This window comes from Juglans microcarpa x Juglans regia, chromosome 5D (assembly GCF_004785595.1).
Source record: "Juglans microcarpa x Juglans regia isolate MS1-56 chromosome 5D, Jm3101_v1.0, whole genome shotgun sequence".
Lineage (NCBI taxonomy): Eukaryota > Viridiplantae > Streptophyta > Magnoliopsida > Fagales > Juglandaceae > Juglans > Juglans microcarpa x Juglans regia.
In genome coordinates this window covers 14,755,085-14,777,764 of record NC_054602.1, presented here as the reverse complement: position 1 = coordinate 14,777,764, position 22,680 = coordinate 14,755,085, and the positions used below count along the sequence as shown (strand labels likewise).

Here is a 22,680-nt window from a genome sequence, read left to right as displayed (position 1 = left end):
TTGATAATATATATATATATATATATATATATATATATATAACAAGCAGCTGCTAGCAACCAAGATTCCCATGAAGAATTAATTTAATCCATAAGCAATTATATATGCTAGCTCGCATGTAATAATAATGCAGTGGATCGAATCTTATGAGATATTGAGGGAATTGGAGGAATTATTGCTTTGGCTTAATTGGGTATTAGTTATATATAATTAATTATATGATATTAATTATATATTAAACTTTGAATTAATGATGCTTTGTCCAAGAGAATGAGACAAATTACTCGATGATCATGACGATATTTAAAAGACTTTGGACCCTCAATCAACTCAAAAAATTCCTTCACAATTAGACAGATATTGATTGATATGAGATTAAGTGAATGACTACTCCAATTAGATAGAGTGATTTGCACAAGAGGGACATGAAGTATTAATTAATTAATTAATAGTCCCCGGCCGATCGATCAAGTTAATTCATTTTGCGTTGTCGAATAATAATCGTACCCTCGTGGTTCAACATCTTATTAATCTAATATATATATATATATATATATATAGCTCATGAATATATTAAAAAACTTAATTAATAGGGGATTAGTGGTGGGTGGGGGGGAGGGCTTTATTTATTCATGAGTGAGAATATGATCTTGTGATCATGATGTACGTTCATAATTTAAAATAAGTTAACTTGAAGAGAAATTATTATATATATATATATATATATCCACTTTGATCGGGTACTGCTAGATGTGCTTCATGTTTTGATGTAAAATTAGCGCATGCATGTGATCATCAACCTTTATGGCAAAGAAATCGGTATTGTCTTTTTCTTTCCCCGTTTCTCCGGTTTGATCAAATCCTGATCTGGACCCAGCTCGAGGCTACATGCATGCCAATCCAGCCTACATTTTCTAAGATTTATTTTCTGTAATACTACATATTCGTCTACACATGTGATACGCGTATTGAGATAGTCACGAGAGACGCAAGGAAGCCATTGAAAATCTATAATGTCTGATTCTGTCTATCTTACTAAGTTACCCTCTATATTATATGTTCTTAATTACTTTCTCCGATCGAACAATTATTCAAAGTTATAATATTGAAAGTAAAACTCGTTCATGAAAGTGCCAAAATAATCGATTGGGGCATATTCATCCACCACCGGGCTGGGCCCGGTCCACCTCGTTGAAAGGCCCAAAGACCAAGTATTACTAGCCCAGCAAATGGTGAAGGAGAAGAAGGCCCAGATTGGCTTAAAAAGATGGGCCAACATTCATAGAGACACACGCTACTGTTCAGATAATTCGTAGAGAGTCACGCTGCATTAAATGACCCAATATGAGTCACAAGAAGGAGATCCATGCAAAAAATCTCATCCCTGACAGGGCACCCAAAGAAGGATAGTGCCTCACTGCCTACTGTGGGCAACATGACCCAAGGTTCTGACAGAAGTCGTCGAATTAAATACATCCAGAACAATCGGAGGAAACTCCACGCACAAGGAAAACATCAGGCCAACCTGAAGAGGGGGATATAACAGCCTAAATATAGGTATAACTCAAACTCAAGTGTTCATATAAACTTAGGCATCAGAGATGTCACCTAATCACCGAACCCTCACTCTTCTTGTATTGTAGGTTGATTGAGTTCGTCAGCCAGGGTACGAAACACGTCCTTAGCATGCCCCTTATCGATTGTGGCTAGCTTCCAATCGAAACCTTCGTATTCCACCCATCGAACCATAACAAATTGCCTTCTTCTTATATATATATATATATATATATATAGTTCTCTCCTTATTTTTTTCATGGAAAAAAGCTTAAACCTTTGGTTTTTTGCTTTTTTTATTTTATTTTATAAAACTACAACATATATATTCTATGAGAAATTATATTTACAGTCGTAAAATGCGTAAGCGTCGCACAATCTCTTTGAAAAAAGTGAGTAAATATGAGATTCACATGAAAAAAAAAATTAATAATGGATCTCACTCTTTTTCAAAATGATTGTACAATATTTACAAACTTCACGATTATATCTAGTATTACCCATGCTACGATGGGTTTTTTATTTGGAGCGGTTCACTACGTCCTCTTCTACCTCTAGTCTCATTTTAATGCAAACCATAATTATTGAGATAAAAAAAAGGTCTTTCTTCCCAAAAAGTTTCCTACCGGCCAATACCCAAAAGGGCCAAAACTGCCCCCGACCACTTTGAAGTCAATGACTCAAATCCCCTTCCCTTTTTCTGTTCTCCTTTCTCCTCTCTCTTTAGCATCTTATTTCATCTCTTCCAACTTCAAGTGTTTTCTCTTTCTTTGGTGGGTCTTGGAGGCTAAATCTACAAGTTTCATAACACCACTTTTAATATGCAAGTGTTTTAGGTAAAGAGGAAACATGCACTTGTATGATCATGATTTACACTTGCAGATTAAGGTTTTGGGAAAGAGAAAACACTTGTAGAAAGAGAAAACATCATGGAAATATTTTCTAGATATATTAGCAGGATTAAGGTTTAGGCCGGACTCAAGTTGTATGAAATATTTTTAAGAAATAGATTTTAATAAAAGAATTAAGGTTACAAATTTTTAAAGAACTTACACTCAAAAGGCCTTGACAAGAAAACAAAAGGCCTTAACAAGAAAGCTCTCACTGTCTCTGGCCCCACGGATTCGCCATTCACATGGTGAAATTAAACCAGACTAGACTTCCAACTGGCCGTAGAAACAACAACCGGCTTTATTCAACTTGTACCAAGTTTGGATTTGATGCATTCCCTCACTTAGAATCATCAAGTGACATATAGAGACATACATGCAGTTTGTCAGAGTCAAGAATATCCAATTAAGCTGTTAGCTTTAGCAATAATATTAGGCCTGCTCGATCGATCAGCTTCAAACTCCTATGCTCATCATTCACATGACATGACCTGGGATCGGTTGGGGGTGGGTGCTGTTCCCGGATAGGGCTAGGACTGGTTCAGCTTTCTTCTTGTTGAAAAGTAAACCAACGAAACTTCCTAAGATCAGATAATAGATGATAGATCAGTATTAACTTGGGAGATTTTTACCGATTTCATCATGTCCCACATGATCAGTTTCAAGACTGGATGACGCATCCATCGCCACACCAACTAATTAATATGCATAAAGTAAAATAGACATTAACGTACCATTAATTTTAACATGGTTGAGCATTGTGACCTACGTTACAATTTTGACCCGCTGTTACAAGCTACAAGGAAGTGGCAAGAAGAAGAAGAATATAAATATATAATATATATATATATATATATATATATATATAGGAAGAAGAAAATTAAAGAAGAATACGATGCTGAAGCCCCCTTAATCTATCGTACGTACGTCTCTCTTTTTCTGTTGACTGTGATCATCTCTTCTTCTTCCATCAGTCTTGTGAATATCTTATTTCTTCAACACTTTTTATTAAAAGGTTTTTAATTATGATTCCAACAATATAAACGGAAAAAAAAATATTCTAAAAGATGATTAAAGAGGGTGGCAAATGGTTTCTAAAATCAATTAAGGAGACTAACTCATATATATTCCGCATGTAGATAATAATTTTCACCAATCGGGATCTCTGACTAGCTCGACATGTGATGGCTTTAAAAGAGAAAGATGGAGATACAGTTGCTTATGCATTCCCACACATTAATATATTAATCATTTATATAAATATATATATATATATATATATATATATATATATATACACACACACACTAGGAAACGGTCTTGGGTGCGTTAGCCTCGTGGTGTACATGATATAATGATTTAAATAAATAAAAAAGTGAAAAAGTCAGTAATTTATTAGTATGGGAAAAGAAAATACAAGGTTAAAAAAAGACAAAAAATAATATTAAACTTCAGCAAAGTATGAGCATTGGTCTGCATCCATATTGAATTATCTATTTACTCTCTATATAATAATAAAATATTTTTAATTTTTTAATTTTTATTTTTATCACATTTTATAGTTTTACTAATTAAAATATTAATAATAATTATATTCTAATCAAATTAATAATATTCAATATTAATATTAATCATTAGTATATTCTATTAAGAGCTTTTTGGTAAAACACGATTCTTCATTAAATTCTATAAGAGAGTTAGACGTCAAATGGTCTAGGGTCTTAAGGACCTTTTGGTAAAACATGATCTTTCATTAAATTCTACAAGGGAGTTACATATCAAATGGTCAAGGGTTTTAAGGGCCTTTTGGTAAAACATAATCCTTTATTAAATTCTATAATAGAGCTACTCGTCAAATGATCAAGGATCTTAATGACCTTTTGGTAAAACATGATCTTTTATTAAATTCTACAAGAGAACTATATGTCAAATGGTCAAGGATTTTAAGAGTCTTTTAGTAAAACAAGACCTAACAGAAAAACAAGAAAATTTATAATTCACAGTTAAATAGCCACTTATTATAATAGAGTGTGTGTGTATATATATATATATATATATATATATATATATATATATATATATATATAAACTATAATGAGTTATTGACAAAAACTCAAAGTTAATTATCAAAATTTTCCAATAACAGTATAGGATATTATAACATATAAATAATATATTTACTAAAATTAAATAGCTCACTAATAAGCTTTAACTTATTCAATAAATAAATCAATTCTTTCCCATTATAAATATGACTCAATAATAAATTTGAGTTCTTGTTTTCCTTATTGTATAGTAAAAATAAAAAATAAATTCGTCTCTTGGACGGTTTGTTTATAAAGGTTGAGTCTTTCTTTTCTATGAAGGGTGAGGTTGAATCTTTGTTTAGGCAGAGTGTTGTCTCTCGAACGTTTGTCTGTAAAAAGTATCAGCAGTGAAGTCTAAACCAGCCAAGTAGTATACTGGTAGAGCTCCAAATGATTGATATGAGAATATCCCTGCATGTATCAGGTCATGGATGTAAATTTTTTTTGATAAATGAATGAATGATGACATTTCTCTTAAAAAATAATAAATTTGAGTTCAACTCAAGTTTAAATATATAAAAACTAAACGATTATAATTTAACTACACACTACTCACTCATTACAGGAAATTTCCCTTCTCGCGGGGAGCGAAATCCCCGCATTTCCCCTGTTTTCTCGCAGCAAATTTTCAGAAACTGCGAGAATCACTTTTCGCTAATCGGTTGAAAGTAAAACGTCTGCTTAGTGGAGTTTCGGTGATAAATCATGGGTGGCAACAATTGCTGCACCTAACTCGGCCATGTCATCTCTCGCAGCAAAATCGCCTTGCCAATTTGGGAGAAGAGCAATTACGGTGAGGAGGCGTCGCAAATTTGGGGCCATTTATGGCGATTTTGCAGGTCCGTAAAATCCAAAATTAGACGATTTTGGAGCTGGCGGAAAGAAGCTTTCTTCCCATTTGCGGTGAATTTGTAGACGTCGCAAATTCTGAAATTTTACATACGATGAAAGATCGAGATGCCCGCAATTTTTTTTTCTTCAACATGCGGTGAATTCGATTACCACGCCGCAATCTCAAATGGATTTTACATACGATGAGCATGTATGGCACAGGAAATGCCAAATATCACCGCTTGCTTACAAATTTACAGCTATGTGGGTTAATGGATATGCGGTGAATAAATTATAAGAAACCCACTCACAGAATTAGATCGATGGGTTTTCCGAATGCTGGCTTCAAACAATAGTTGAGAGCAAATTTATGGGTTTTTGGATGAACTGATGCATCAACGCGTCGTTGTAGGAATTTATGGGTTTTTGGTTTCGCTGGCTTCAAATCACGTTAACGTTATAAAGCTGGTGTTCTTCACCCAGGTTAGTCTGCAAATCATTCAATATATACTCTGAATTGAAACAACATCTATCGCAATTCTCATGTATATCATCTTGGCGTACTGGATCTCAACTAATTTACACGATTACACCCTATCCTAGATAAATGAATCCAATAATTAGGATCTACATCTCTGTTTCTCTCTCGTAAAATCATCCCCTTATGTCTCGAATCCAATTATATATATACCTAGTTTGTAAATTATAGGAAAAGTCATTTCATTAATATTATTTGATAAGGATGGTGCTACATACTTCCACCGCTCCAGGGAGCTACGTTAAATATAATCAGGAGTAGTTTAGAGATGAGTTGAGATGGTTTGTGAATAGTAAAATAAAAGTTGAATTATTTATTATATTTTGTGTAGAAATTTGAGAAAATTGTAATGATAAGATAAGATGAGTTGAAGTAGATTTTGTGAATAGTCTTTTTTTTACACATATTTTTAACACTTTTAAATATTTAAAAAAAATAAAAAAATTTATAATATTATTAAAAATATTTTCTTAATTAATAAGTAAAAAAAAATTAAATAAAAAATTTGTAACACCAAGCGATAAGAACTATCATTTTCCTATTTGATAATTTATCTGTGCGAAACAGATCGGCTGCCTAAAGATTAGTGGTAGGCCTCTCATCCTTTACGTCCTTAATTACCCTAGTGATCAAATGCTTCAGACGAAGAGAGCGGAAACCCTCGTAATTGTTCCCCTGTTATTTTTTTTTTCTTTTTTAAGGGTTTCGAACCCCATACCTCCATTTTGAGGCTGGAGATTATGCAGGCCACACGCCTTTGGCTTTCCTCATTAATTAATTAGAGACGAACAGCCGTCTAAAAGGATTGGCCTACATGTGGGCTATGAAGAATTAGAACACATGCCAGATGAAAATATATATATATATATACATATATATATATATTTACTAGGTGAAAGCAACATGCAATGCAAGGTTGCTTAGTTTATATTTAATGTTTTTTGTTAAGAACTAATTTTTTATTAATAAGGACATAATATTTTTGGTTAATTAAATAACGATGTAATATTTATGTAATTTATAAATAATTACACGTTGTGATATATTATAAAAAAGAGCATTAATAGAAGCTATAACATGGTCCTATAAATAAATATCGTTCATAGTTTTATGAAAGTTTTTTGAGATAATTTTGATTTTAGAATGACGATTCAGCATTTTCCTTATCTTGCATTGCCTCAATAGAGAGGACATTAAAATGCCTATATTTTTTCTCCGTTAGTTTCTCTGGATTTACATAAACTTGAATTATCCAAATTTTTTTTGATAATTTCTCCACAACACTTTTAATATATGGTCGATGTTCCTACAAAATAAATTTTGAATAGCTTTACATAATTAATAAAAACTCAATTTCTTTTTTAATTAACTCATTATAACCAACTCAATTTTTGAATAAAAATTTTAAGAGATACCTCTCCAGCATGTTCCATCAACTCAACTGCTGAACAACCAAATGCCTCTTCTGCTACTTCACCAAACATAGTAGTAGCTAACTTTCCAGTACTATCGTCTAGTTCAACATATGCCCTAGCACTTTAAATGCATTGAATACATTATTTTCAATTTGAATGGTGTTAAATTCTAAATTAAATTGGATATCAATTATAAATTAAAATTGTAAGACACATACCATGGTTTGCAAACCCCTTGACTTTTGCAATATATACAAATGAAACTTTCATTGTATTTATATCCAGTTTCTTTATTACAACCAACACATGACATGTAATAAAATACTTGGACTAAGTCAATCACATTTATTTTCACCTCTATCCAGAATTTTGTTTTCTACCTTAAATCATAATCAATTTTTAGAATAAATGCTTGTGTAAATTTTTTAATTTATTACTAATAAAATAATATTTACCGCCATGGATTGCAAACCTTTCATCAACTCTGCGATATTGCAATTCTTTACAATTTTTTGAATACCAACAGATGACAGAGGCACATATGGGAATATCAAGTATCTTGCAATAATACTTTTAATTATCAAATCATTATTATCCGCCCTTAAAATTTAGAAATGAAGAATAATATAAGGAAATGAAATATAAAGGTAAATTACATAAATCACATAATTAACTCTAATATAAATGCATTAATATGTAATTGTTAATTTACGAGAATTACCATTGCTTCATTGTAGCTGCCTTATGAAGAAGATGATTGATTGTAAATGTACTTAACGGATGTGATGACAGAGACAATCTTTTGTTGAAATTGAGATCAATATTAATACAAGTATATACAATATGAAAAAATATCTAAGCTGCTAAATTATTATAAATACAGTAATTTGATTGAACAGATATTTTTGTTTCAAGTATTATTGGTTTATTTTCAATAATTTTTTATATTTTCTAACATTCATCTTAGACAAATCGATTCCACATAGTCAAACATATGGGGTTCAAGCTACAAAATTGAAATAATTAAAAGAATTAATAGAATTTTTGTAAATTAATATTGGAATTCAATTTTAAAAGAAATGAGAAGTTATAAGAATTTTTTACCTTTCATCAATAACATATATCTCTTGGATTGTTGTTGATCCAAATGATGTCGTTACCTCTTTAAGTGAGCAATTAATGTCAGATTTTGGTACTTCACTATTGTGCGTTAGCTTATTCGCTTAGGTGACTTCTCTGCAACGATCATCTTAATTTTTCAGTTATTTGTATTTAGAGTGATATCATTTATGGATGTATACACTATCCGCATTTTTTCCTCTTTTCAAATACAAAAATATCATATGCATAAGTATAACAAATCTTAATTTAAATTCATGAACTTCCAAAACAATTTACGAAGACATTTAATTAAATGACAGACTATTAGTCATATAGAGATTAATATTATAATAGACAATAAATTGAAACTATACAATTAAATCTAGTTACATATATAACATTAATTCAAACATGATAATGTTAGTAATTCTGTAAACACAATATTTTTTGTGTAATTTTTTTCACGTTGTTCAATGGACACTGATCGTATTAGAATCCTCACTGTAGATGCTATTTTTTCTCTTGATAAAACTACATATAATTGACCATGTGAAAAAACTGGCTGAAGTAAATAAATCTCAACATAATTCAATGTCCGCCCTTTTGACTTATTTATAGATATTGCAAAACTTGATCTTATAGAATTAAGTTCGTTTGAATGAAAAATTACTATCTTCATCAACATTTGGCAAGAATGGTATCCATGGAATGAACACTCTTTTTCCGATATGGTGTCCACCTGTAATTTCTACATCTATGATATTTAGATCAAAAGCCTGAGAAATTAAACGGGTTTCATTGCATAGCCCTTCTGAAGAATTAATGTTTCTAAGCAGTAGTGATAGGACAATTTTTGTTGAGTAATAATTCATGAGGCTAAAATCCATTAGGGGTTAGAGTATTTAAGAAATCTTCTATAACTGATTGTTCAGATGCATATATTATCTCATCAAAACTGTAATATCGTTGAAATTCACCTGGGAACCTATGAATTAACAATGCATTTATTTTATCTATATAACCGTTCTTTGGTGTTAATATGGCCCGATTCATCATAATTGAAATATTTATTGAATATTCATGAATATTGTGAAAAACGTATTCTATTAAATGATCTAAATAAGTGTTGTTATCATCATAGGGAACAAGCATCTCATTCAAAATTTTTATAATTTCATCAACTGTGTTTGGTGTCATTCCGTTGCCTTTTTTTAACACATAATATAAAAAAACTGGATCCAATATTACTCTTATATTTTCAATTAATTGGAAAGTGGTCAATGTAGGTCACAAATATGAATAAATTAAACTGAAATTATCATGTTCTTGTCTTATTCCTTTACGAATTATGAGTAAAACTTGTCGAAAATTTCCATCGAAAACAACAGTCTTTCCATCGAATGTTACATCTGAATCATTAATGTCTCGTAGCATTTTATCTAATACTTTTATGTGTTGTTTTCTTGTCATTGGAGCCTCATCCCATGTTATTAATTTTACTGCACGAAGTAGGTTTGCCAGGGCACTTTGTTTGCTGACACAACACGTGCTTCTTTTGTTAATATCAAGTGGAAGCTTAAAAAGTGAATGTGTTGTTCGACCTCCCGGAGAATTAATACAGCAACATTTGATTAAATAGTTGCAAGTGCTACTAATTATCTTAATCGTACTATTGCGAGTAGTGCCTTGTATAGGAATGTTTTCTCTCTCCCACTTGGGCCATATACAAAAATAGAAGCATTTTCGTTTGCAAGTATTTTGTCTAGCACTGCATTATATACATGTTGTTGTTCACTATTAGGAGATTCTGATGCAGCAATATTTTCTTCTGAAATTTCAACAGTCAATTCATCATCGATTTCTCTAGATTAAAATTATTCTTCATAAAAAAAAAAAGTTGTCATCAAGAAGATGGTAGGAATTAATATCTTTCCTCATTAATTCAATTGTAAAAGTGATTTAGCTCAATACTTGGGTTCTTACATTTGATATAGAATCTTCTGTTGATTTGAAATCAATTGACATATCTTACTCAAAACATTTCCAAAACTTTTTCGGATTGGTTGGATTACAATAAACTAATATTGTTACAAATAACCGTCTCAAACTGGACGGCATGTGATATAGAGATGCTTCATGTAAATAATCTTCTAAACTATTGTCTCTCTGTAGCAAACCATACATTGTTGCTGCCTTGCTAAATGTTGGGATTACAACACTATCAATTGTCTTAAGATCTTCAAAGGACAAATGTCCTCTTACATGATTTAGCAATATCAGAAAATAATATTTATCACCTTCAAATGAATTTACTATAATAATACGACTTACAACTGTTTTATTTTTTTGAGGAGTTCACTCTTTGTATTGTTGGCTTCAAACATAATATTTTGGAAATTTTTTATCTAGTAATCTCTTTGCATTACCATCTACTCGATTTAATGTTAAGAATTTTGTTAACATCAATTTTCTAGAACGATATAAATTGACAACGTTGATTAGATCTTCATTTGCTCAAAAAGTCACTGGGTGTTGATCCTCCAGATGTAAATGTAAACTATACACTGTTGGATATGTTTCATTAATAATAAAGCCATATTCTCAACATAGTTTCGGGGGAACAATCCATCGAGCCATTTAGAATTGTAGATCTCTTCAACTAGTTGATAGTTTAGTTCAAAAATCAAGTTGAAAGCAACACGATCATGCCCTTTATAAATGTACTTATAAAAATATTCGACTGCTTTTATTGTAGAACAAATATCAACATTAATGTGACAGTCAAATGTTGCGAGCAGATGTGGATTATATGGAACAACTCAACGATTATCTAAATTTTGGCTTTTGACTTTGATAGGTATTCCATTATTTGAACGCCTATATATTGAGAAGTAATAATTTTCAATAGTTGTAGCAGATGCATAATTCTTTAGATAATTACTTTTGCAACAACCATTTTTTTCAAAAAAACATTTGATGGGTTCAAGACTTCATATGATCCATGCATCATATGCTTAATAACAGTGTTATGCAGGTGCAAGTTTGTATTTTTATCAGATATATCTGCTAATGCATATGTGGAAGACCTTTTTTTTAGTGCTCAATAACGTAGACATATACTGCGATTTTATCATATTTACCTCTTGAATAATTAATTCTTTAATTCTTCTAATTTTGCATAAAAGACTCAAGCAACCAAATCAGGTCAATTATGACTCTCTTCATGCAGACTTAGATCATTTGTAATTTTTTACCAGTTTGGATTATACGTTATTGTTAAGAAAATATCTAGTTTGTCAAAACGCTGAACTAAAGTCATTGCTTCTATATATCTTTTTCTCATGTCTCTTAGACCTCCAATAAATGACGAAGGCAGTATAATCCGTTTTCCAACATTAGAAGCATTTGTTTCTACAAGCGTAATGGTATTAACAATACCTTGATATAACTCTAATCGAATATATTGTTACTTGTTTCTAAAATAATCTAATCTTGACGTCTCGATCTTAATATACATATCTACTACAAATTGTTGCCATAGTCGATCAGAAAGCAGCAAAATTGATCTGATATTTTCCCTTATTTGTAATTTATAGCAATAATATTCATGACATGAAATAATTGGACCATTCATTTGTCAGTTTAATGCTACAAAAGTTAAATGTGAAATGTTACTAAATTGGACGTACATACTAAATGAAAATTTTGAATATTAATACTGCAATCTAACATCGTTGTTCTCTTACAAGTAATTCTTCTGCAGTCACTGATTGTTGAGGATTTATTAATCAGTTTGTTTCGTTATATGTATATCTGCTTCCTCTACTGACGCTTTCAATCCCTTAATGCCATCCAATATCGCCAAAAGGACATAATAACGAATATTGTAATAGATCATAACACCTAAAATAGTACTGAACTATATGATTTCTACCAGAATTGTTAAAGGCAAAAATGTCATGTTTTCTTAATTGATCTCCATCATCATTTTCTATCCATATTGTTGCAACTTGTGAGGATGTGAGGGCATTGAATACACGTTAATCTAAGCCAGCATCTGATCTTATATGAATTATTTGATTTTTCAAATCTGGTAAATCACCAAGAGAGTGAAGAAAATAGAATATGAAATGATGCGAAGAATATCGATGAGTTGAGTTGCAATTGATGGATTCATTCTGTTTGAATCAAAATGCGATTTTCTAATTCATTCTTTGTATCATAGAAATACACCTGTAGATAAGAAGGACGTCATTTGAAGGAAGCAAATCATTGATGTAGTGATAAATCTGTCCCTGAGTTTTGAAAGTATAAATTTATCTATTTCTCCTACAAAGATCTTTATCAAATTTCACTCCAAATGATGTAAAAGCGAACTTGTTATTATAAGTTCGAATGTATCTCCTAAAATGTATAGATTCATCTGTGTTTGAGGTAAACAACGTATAAAACTGATCAAAAACATCATTTGTGGCTAAAACATTTTTTTCATTAGCACAACAAAAGCCAGTTGTTTCATGGTGGAATCGTTTTGCTTTACAATGTATGCAGCTGTGTAGTAATGGCAGAGAATATGGTTCAGCTGGCACTACCTTCAACAATTGTCTAAATCCAGTAGAACGGTGATGCGACTGACCTATTTTGTTAAAAAATGAAAATAAGGCAACAAACACAAACTTGTCATATTGATTTAATGACTGAATTAAAAGAACCAACTAATTTTATATTTGTTTCTTACCCCTACAAGGTGTCGGTATATTTATTTAGTAACTTGACTCCTCTCGAACAACATATGGATCCTATTTGTATAATATATTCCGAAATCTCAGAGAAAAAGAATAGAATGATTGTTGAATAAGAAATATAGAAAAATGATTAGAGAATCTGCTAGATAAAGAGTTTATTAGAAGATTCATAGACATTGTTTATGGATGAATTTGTCTCTGAATTAATGGCACAGATATCAACACCAGGAAGAATACATACTTCATGAGACGAATCCTCTTCAATGATGTCAATATGAATATCAGAATTTCGTTGTCTCTTTGATACTCTTTGAACAAGACTAAAGTCTTGAATGTTTTCTGTATATTGGACATCATTGTTTGAATATCGAGCAATCGACGTAGTCATATGATCGCCAACAAATGTATCGAAACATCATCACCAAATTATGTGAAATCATTTATATGAATCGAGTCGTTTTTGGATACTCGTTGTTTAGCATATCTTTCTCTTTGATTTCTATGGATCTCTTCCTTTTTCCTTCTGGTAAATCTCTATACATGATTCCTTTTGCAGGTTGTTTTCCATGGTCTTCAAAAAATAATTTACAAACTTAAATTTTATAGAAATTTATATTTTCGTTTCTAAATTCTTTTAAAAAGTTATTTACAGAATCTTACCACATCTCAATATGTTAATGAAGAAAATGATTGTTTCAACTATTGTATATTATTCTACACAAGCAAGATGAAAGAAATAAATAACAATAATTTCTTTCACTCAATTAAATAAATAATCAAATGATAAAATACTATGAAATTGGAATCTAGCAAAAACATATTGCAATATCACATACAACAATATTTTATCATTTGATTGAGAACATCATATGATAGTATTTGTCTTGTTGGATACTTTTCAGTTTTTCTGTTTCCTTTCTCAATTTTCCAAGCCTGCTCTTTTCTCTCTCATTTATGTTCTTCTCTCTTCAGTCTTCATCCCTTAATCCCTTTCTCACTCTTTGTTTCTTCTCAAACCTACTCCCCCTGCCCCCCCTCTCTTGAAGCTTCATCCTTCTTCCTCTCTCTGCTCAAGATCTTGCTATTTATGATAAAAATTATTACATATTTTTTACACACGGTGCTCAAGGTTACAATGGATGTTTCTGAAATGGGTTTATTATATGATTATTTCTCTCTGGTATACTATATTCAAATAAAAGGAAAATAATTCAAGTACTATGAAAAAACTAATATGTAGCCCACACAAAATAATGAATGATGAATCATATCTGTATATGCATACATATTTGTATTTATGTATGTATAATTTAATAAAACAGATTAATAAAATAGATTAACATAAAACAAATTAATAAAGATAGGGTGATTACCTTAAACCCAATAAAATTTGAATACCTTCCAACATCAATCTGAAACCAAAATAGGGGAGAATTTTGATTTTGGGATTTAGAAAAGAAGATAAACATAAACCATATATTTGAAGAACTAAAAAATGCTGATTAATATAGATCAATACTTTCAACCAGAGTAAATCTCTAGTAGCTTCCAACAGCACAAAAATGAATACAAACTTAAGAAGAAATAGAGGGGATTACTTTGGCTATGAAGGTGTACTTGATATGTTTGTATGAGTTATTCTTTAAATTTTATTCATTTGTATTTTTTTTTAATATGTAATTGTCAATTGGAGAATTGTAACGTTAATTAGATGAGATTAATGTCTAATATAGTAAATACAATAAATGTCAGAATGCATATGCATGCAGATGTATTGACAGGAATTAATAACAGATAAAAGGTTTGATGGACTTAAATACTTAGTTTAAGTTATTGTTAAATTTGAATATATATGACTTGAATTAAATATAAATCCATAAACTGATAATTTCAATGAGTGAAAATATAGTCGTTTCATGAGTCATAAATAGGGCATCAACATTGCGTCGTTTAGAATTAACAATTTCAATGGATTTGTCTCATTTCTCATAATTTGAATGAGTGAAAATTCTTTCATAAATAGGGCAATAAATTATTGTTTTCAAATTCAGATGATAATTTAAGTTATCAATAGTACAGATGCTGTCATTTAAAATTAACAATCAATAAATTATTTTTAAATGGTCATAAAACAACCAATAAATTATTGCTTTGAAATTATCAATAAAAATACAATATTTAATGAAGTTTAATTCAAATATAATAGTCGATCCATAATAACTTCCATACGCCCGTTATATTCACAGTAGACGAATGGATTTGGACGAACGGCATTAAATTTAATGGGAAAACAATAAAAACTGTTAAAACAAGATTTGCCGTTTCATAGTCACTTTATATATATAAATAAATAAATATATATATATATATATATATATATATATATATACAGGCCCAGCTTTAACCTAATAATTTGAAATTTTGAATACTATTAATTAATTAATGTGCTTATTTTTTTAATTAATTAATTATTCCGTTCCAACTCACTCTCATATATATAATATATATCATGTTATGTATTGTGAGAAAGAAATTAGTTCGATCTGCAGACGCCAGACATTTATAAAACATTAATAGTTGATCCCTTTTTAGCCTATTATTCCACGAAAAAAAAAAAACAGTCATTGGCCTCATTATTATTTCTTAAATGCGACATAAAGACAAAGAAATGCGACGTCAATGTCATTTTGTTAACAAACAATTAATGGAATTAATATTGTCAAACCTAGCTACGTACGTACATGCTAGCATGTCATGTTTGTTTAAGGGATCGAGCTGCAGATGTGCGTCTCACGTCGTCGATCTACTACTGAATGATTGGTATAAATTATACACAAATCCCATGCACATCTTTCTTTTACCTTAAATATGCTATATATACTTATTCGCTTAGATCGATACATAATTAATTAGTACAGTACTCTTGATCATCTCCTACCTGGCCTGGGGCTAATTAGTACTGCCTGAAGTGGTAGTGAATATCATGAATTCCTCACCAGTTTCATTTGTCTTCATCGGCCTCCTAATTGGTCTTCAGTACTTGTTTTCATCGGCCTCTGCCCAGCTCGACGACGGTGATCATCATGATTATTTATTGAAGATTCACAAGTTGCCAGAGACCAGCTTGCCTTCCGAAGACTGCCTTTCCTTTGGTTATTATCGTCAGAAATGTCCAGATCTTGAAGCCATTATCAATGCTAAATTAAAAGAATGGATTGCGAAGGATCCCTCCCTCGCTGCCAGTCTCATTAGGCTGCACTTTCATGACTGCTCTGTTAGGGTGAGAGAATATTAATGCTTCATCTTAATTTGTTAGATATGCATATAATTATAAAGTTATGTTGAATATTGGTGTCAAGTTAATCATGTCTGTACTATGTGATCTGCAATATTCATTCATTTTTCTTTGTCACATATGCAACGTACGTACGTACGTAGGGTTGCGACGCTTCCATACTTCTAGACCATGAGGGAAGTGAAAGGTGGGCCGAAGTCAGTAAGACATTAAGAGGATTCGAAGTGGTCGATGATATCAAAGCGGAGATAGAGAAGAAGTGCCCACAAACAGTGTCTTGCGCTGATATTCTGACAGCAGCTGCAAGGGATGCCACTGTTTTGGCTGGAGGCCCGTATTGGATGGTCCAATACGGGAGGAAAGATGGGCTGGTTTCTCTTGCCAAAGAAGCTGAAGAGGTTCCAATAATGGGTCACGAAAGCATTACTTCTCTCATCGAGTTTTTCCAGTTCAAGGGTCTCAATGTTGTTGATTTAGCTATTCTTTCAGGTGAACCAACTCTCCCATATAAAGCTGATAAAAGATAAACAGATTGATCATTTCTCTTTTTCCAATTGAAAATTATTATATATCACTTACAAAATCATGCTCGTCTTCAGGGGCACACACCATTGGAAGGGCTTCATGCGGTTCAATACAAAACAGGATCTTTAACTACAGCGGGACTGGAAAACCAGATCCATCCATTAATGCACGGTATTTGAACTTCTTAAAAAGAAAATGCAGATGGGCATCAGAGTACGTTGACCTCGATGCTACAACCCCAAGGACCTTTGATGTTCAGTACTATGCTAATCTTCCAAAGAATATGGGACTCTTATCAACAGATGCAAAGCTGTATATCGATTCAAGGACTGCACCACTTGTTAGCGCATTGGCTGATCAACCCTCTGATCTTTTCTTCTACCAGTTTGGGGTTTCCATGGCCAAGCTTGGGAATGTCCAAGTCCTCACAGGCCCACATGAAGGCGAAATTCGAACCAAGTGCAGTTTCGTCAACTCGCGTCAATAATCTCTTTTCTGCCTGCAGATGATCAAGCTTTGTTTTGGTTAACTTGGTTCTTTTACATGATTGTATTGCTATTGATGCTCTACGTGGGATTGCCACATAAGAATCTATTGATTCAGAGGCATCATTTTCAAAATGTTGTAGAATAATAACTATAGACTTGGCCGTATTGCTTTCAATGATAACGTCTTCCATTTTTTTTTTTTTTTTGGAGTCTTTAAGTTGAGAAATGCAAATTGTTGCTTAATCGATCACCTTGTTCGTTGTTGCTATGTGCATGAGTTTTGGTACGAGACGTTACTCCATGACAAGGTACAAGCTAAAATTGAGACAAGTATAATTGACTACTGAAATTGTCTAATACTACTAGTTACCCTTCAGCTAGAGAGGACTTTGTGTTTCTCCACAACTGGTATATACGTCTTAACTAGGCCGATAGCAATCTCTACGAGAATGCTTTCTTTAAGGATTAGAAAAAGGACCCTCTTAGGGACTTTTCATTTTGGGCATAAAATGGTCTTGGGCTTCAGGAAGCCATTATTCCCTTCTGGGCTTTTAGGTTTGCTTTCCTTTGTTATTGAGAGGAGAAATATTTTAGTAGACAGAAATTTTATAAAAGTAAATTTATAAATTGATGTATCATATTATGTTGCGTCAGATTATAAAATTAATTTTATTATAAAATATACTTAGCGTATTATATAAAATTATGTCAGTTTATAAATTTATTTTTATAAAATCTCTTTGTGAATGTAACATCAATTCTCGAAAATAAAAACTATATAAACCATATCTAAAACTAGTCAAAACATGACTAATATTGTTAAATTATCATTTGTTCTTCATAAGTCTTAAGAGAATAAGTGTAGTTCATCTCTGTAGTTATTATTCTAATATGCACCCTAGACAGTATTACACATACAATCCTACATATAAATCACGAATTGGCGATTGAGTAGATTTTTTATTTTTTACCTGAGATTCCATAGACAAATTATATGTAAAGCTTGAGCAAGAAGCTGTCACTGGTTTCTAATTTTGATATTAAAATGCTTGAGCATTTGAACACATGATCCCCAAGATTAACATGATAATTGTTTTCTTCTGTTCCTCTCTCTCTCTCTCTCTCTGTGTGTGTGTGACAGGTACAAGCTGATTTTATAGGACTCCATATGTGTGTCTGCAGAAACGGACCCTTTCTGTATGAATGTGGGCTCTACCTGGTCCTCCTCCTGGGGGACTATGGGCTGCTTCCAAGGGTGCGCTCCCTGTCAGAAATGTCAACTAAAGATCATCTCTCTCTCTCTCTCTCTCTCTCTCTAAACTTTTTTTTCCTCACAGACACCTCCGCAGGGTTATTAAAGTTGCGTTTAAATGGTGAAATGATTTTAAATATTTTGTAAATAATAATAAAAAAATAATTAAATAATAATAAATAATAATAATATTTCATAGATAAAAAATAATAATAAAATAATAAATATGAGTAGAATATACTCCACTGCCCAAACTACACCTTAGTATTGTTAAAGCAATATGTCGTCTCTCTCATGTAGTTAATAATAAAGCAATATGTCGTCTCATCACCTCAAAAGTATTGTTAAAGCAGTTCACCACCCCTTGCTTTTCCACTTTTTACTTTTGAACTACTCTCTCTCTCATTTGAATGCTTATAATAAGCTGAACAAGGCATTAGTCTCAAAATGAGATGAGGTATGTTTGCCATCTTGAGCTCTGAGCTTTCACATAACCAACCCAAGTTATATATACCTTGCTAGATGCTGATCACTTAAGACCTCTTGGATGATTTTATATATAGATTTCATTTTGCATGGCTACTGATAACATTAATGTCTCTCCCTATCTTAACTTTCTCGCCGGCCTCTTCTTCATTCTGTTACTTATCTCTGATACCACTGTGGCTGACATGAAACATGATAGCTTCCCACCTCTTACCTCCTTTAGAGATGGAGCCATGAAGAGAAACACCATGGGATTTTCTTCAAGAAAACATGGCGTTGGCAAGTCAAAGACCGATTCGACATGCGAAAGCGTATCGACAGTCATCCATGATGTCCGTTCATCGGGTCCAAGGAGGGGTAGGTTCCAATTCCAAGCTAGCAGATCGCCATTTCCGTGGCAAGAAAAGACCTTCTATGCCGGTGAACATGAAGTTCCAAGTGGTCCAAACCCCATTTCGAATAGGTAAGCAAGCAAAACAAAGTAAAAGAAGAAGAGAGAGCGATCGATACAGAGAGCCAAAAAGAGAAAAAAAAAAGACTGAAAAATTGGTTTCCTCCATCTTCGTGGTTCGGGTTTTTACAGTTTATATACAGTTAGCTAGGCTTACTACTACAATAGTGAAATATCTCTACAGTATATTTTTATTATTGCTTTCCAAACAGAACCTACCTACCTACCAATCATTTAAACATGAGGATATGTATATCAGATTCTAGTATTGATCCTTGGTTTCTTCATTTGTGCAATAGTCATCATTATGCCTCCCCGCCCTCCTTCAGCTATCATGTGTTTCCTTCTCCTTCTCTCTGTCGCATATGAAATGGATTTATATATACTACGTACTTATGATTATAATATGCAATATTATGTGTATATGGTATTTCTTGATTTCTGGGACTGTTTGATTTTGTGTATTATATGATTGTGAGAAACACTTGTTTGACTGCTAGCCGACAAGACAAGGTCTGTTTCCATTACTTTATATGTATATATATTTGTTCGTTTACGACTTCGTGATGACCGAAAGAAGAAAAGACGGGTGTTCTTTACTAGTACAAAAGGAAAAGACATGCAAAATTAAATTAAAAATAAACTGGCAATTAGGGCAAAACCCCAAAAAGAGAGATTTGAAACTCATAATGACTAGCTGGTCATGACTATAGAATGATGATATTTGAGAGTTTCTTTTCTTTGTACTTTAATGATCTTGGCAAATCATGTACGTACGTACTGATCATCATGTCATGATTCCATGGCAGGCATCACTTGAGTCTTCCTTTTTTGAGCTAGGTATGTGGAACTTTGGTTCTCTAGGTAGAGATTTTTTGTGTATATGATTTTTTTTTGTGTGTAAGATCATATGCGTGCAAACTTATCGGTTCTGATCAATAACTTTGGAATCACGCATGCACAAGCAAAGTCTTAGACAAGTTAGAATGTTGAAAATGTGTCGGCCAAACAAACAAGATTATATGTATATATATATATATATATGCAGGTGGTAATGAGTTCTTCTATATATATATATATATATATATATATAAAGAGTTTGATGCTCAAAGATTCTTTATACCACTTTTGGGGTATTTTATTTTAAAGAGTTCTATATATATACTTTTGCAATATTTCAAATATATATTTTACTTCGTATTGTGGACTTGAATCCATTCAAGTATCGATATATCGATGATGTACGGCATGATATTGATGATCGAGCAGGCTAGGCTAAAATTAGATGAATGTCAAACACATGCAAATTATAACAAGAAGATACTTTTTTTAATAAGAAAAATAGGTGGAAATTAAATAGAGATCAAACAGAGATTAATGAATAACTCTTATTAATTAATTTCAGTACATATATAAAAAAATTGAAACTTAAAAGCTTTCAATTTACCATTAATTTTTCACTAGCTAGCAAAACCATTAAGAATAGTGTTTGTTTGAAGGGCCGTGAGAAATATAGTTTTTTTCAAATAAAAAAAATAAAAAATAAAAAAACATAAGAAAAGGAGGGACATAATGATTCGAAAATGTGTGGGTATTAAGCTTTTTTGTTGAGGACGAGACTGCATGCAATTATGAAAGCTGGGGGAAGATAACAACATGATGCATTGTTTTGCGTGCAAAGCAATATATATATACGGACGGAGCTGGCATCCATGCAAAGGAAAGTCGCGTCTCTTTGATCCTTTTCTCATTTTCCACCTTATTAATTTTCATTCTCATTAATCTAGAAAGGATATTTTCGTAAATGTGTAAACATTATATAATTATTTTTTAAAAAATAAATACATAAGATACTCAAATAAAAAAAATTAATTTTTAATAATAAATTTTACTCTTTTTTAAAACAACTATACAACATTGTTGTTTAGGACTAACAAAGCAAATAAAATAAAGGGCCTGAAATTTGAGTTTCTAAATGCAAATATATATATATATATATGGGTTATATAGATTATTTACACATCCAAAATCATATATATAGTAAGATATATGATCAAAGGAATTAATAATTAGTTGTACATTTTGGGGGATTTATGGAATTGAAATATTGATACAAACAGCAATTTATAATATACAATTATTCCCTGATAAAACTATTATTACTTATTGAATACAACTTCGACTCATCATGAAAGCCAAAAAAAAAAAAAAAAAAGCATTTAATAATTTTAAAAAATATTTTTATGATCTTATAAATTGTAAATTGGTTATAATAAACTAGTTGGAAGGCTGTCATTGTCCATTTGATTTTAACGAGCGATACGTGTCTTTGATTTTTGGTGTACGTGCCGTAGTACTGATGCTCCTTTACATGATTTTTGTACGAATTAAGTACTAATTAAACCTCGTGCAAATTTTATTTCACCTGTTACACCTATAATTATGTAGTGTACTTTCAATTATAAAAAAAAAAAGGGTTAATTCACTGCTTGAATTCTTTGTATTTTTATAAGTACTCGAGATGTCGATTTTTAATTTTTATAAAATTGATATTGAATTTTAAGAAATTTTCAATTAATTAAGAACCTAATTCGTCAATCTCTAATTTGAAAATTAGGGTTGGTTTGGATTTTGAGATGAAATTATATAGTTTTATATAAAAGTTAAAAAAAATATTGTAAAAATATTATTTTTTTAATATTATTATTGTTTTGGGATTTCAAAAATTTAAATTGAGATTTGAAAATTTTAAATTATTTATTATATTTTGTGTGAAAATTTGAAAAAGTTATAATGATGAGATAAGATGAAACGCTTTCTGAATTTAGTGATAAAATTCTCACGTGACATCAGTAATACTGCAACATGTATCAGCCTTTGATTGGGTGATGTGGCATATTGATGCCACGTGTCAATCTTTAATTGGTTGACACATATCCTTCTATTAATTTTTTAACGAAAGACTAAAAAGTTACCCAATTGCGAGTTATTGAAATTCATGTATCAATTTTGAAAAAATGAC

General features: G+C 31.4%; 1 protein-coding gene across 1 annotated transcript; it reads left to right on the top strand.

The window, feature by feature from the left end:
• Positions 1 to 16,144: 16,144 nt before the first annotated feature.
• Positions 16,145 to 17,613, top strand: LOC121264512 (peroxidase 7-like). Its single transcript, XM_041167725.1, has 3 exons — positions 16,145 to 16,441; positions 16,600 to 16,945; positions 17,056 to 17,613. Exons 1-3 carry the CDS (start codon positions 16,145 to 16,147, stop codon positions 17,466 to 17,468), a joined length of 1,056 nt encoding a protein of 351 aa, XP_041023659.1. The 3' UTR covers positions 17,469 to 17,613.
• Positions 17,614 to 22,680: the final 5,067 nt, after the last annotated feature.

What these genes read in the sequence shown, in the direction of transcription:
- LOC121264512 (XM_041167725.1), top strand. Translation starts at nt 16,145, where the DNA reads ATGAATTCCTCACCAGTTTCATTTGTCTTCATCGGCCTCCTAATTGGT. An exon ending in TTCATGACTGCTCTGTTAGG is followed by an intron (nt 16,442 to 16,599) that starts GTGAGAGAATAT and finishes GTACGTACGTAG; the next exon opens with GGTTGCGACGCTTCCATACT. An exon ending in TGATTTAGCTATTCTTTCAG is followed by an intron (nt 16,946 to 17,055) that starts GTGAACCAACTC and finishes GCTCGTCTTCAG; the next exon opens with GGGCACACACCATTGGAAGG.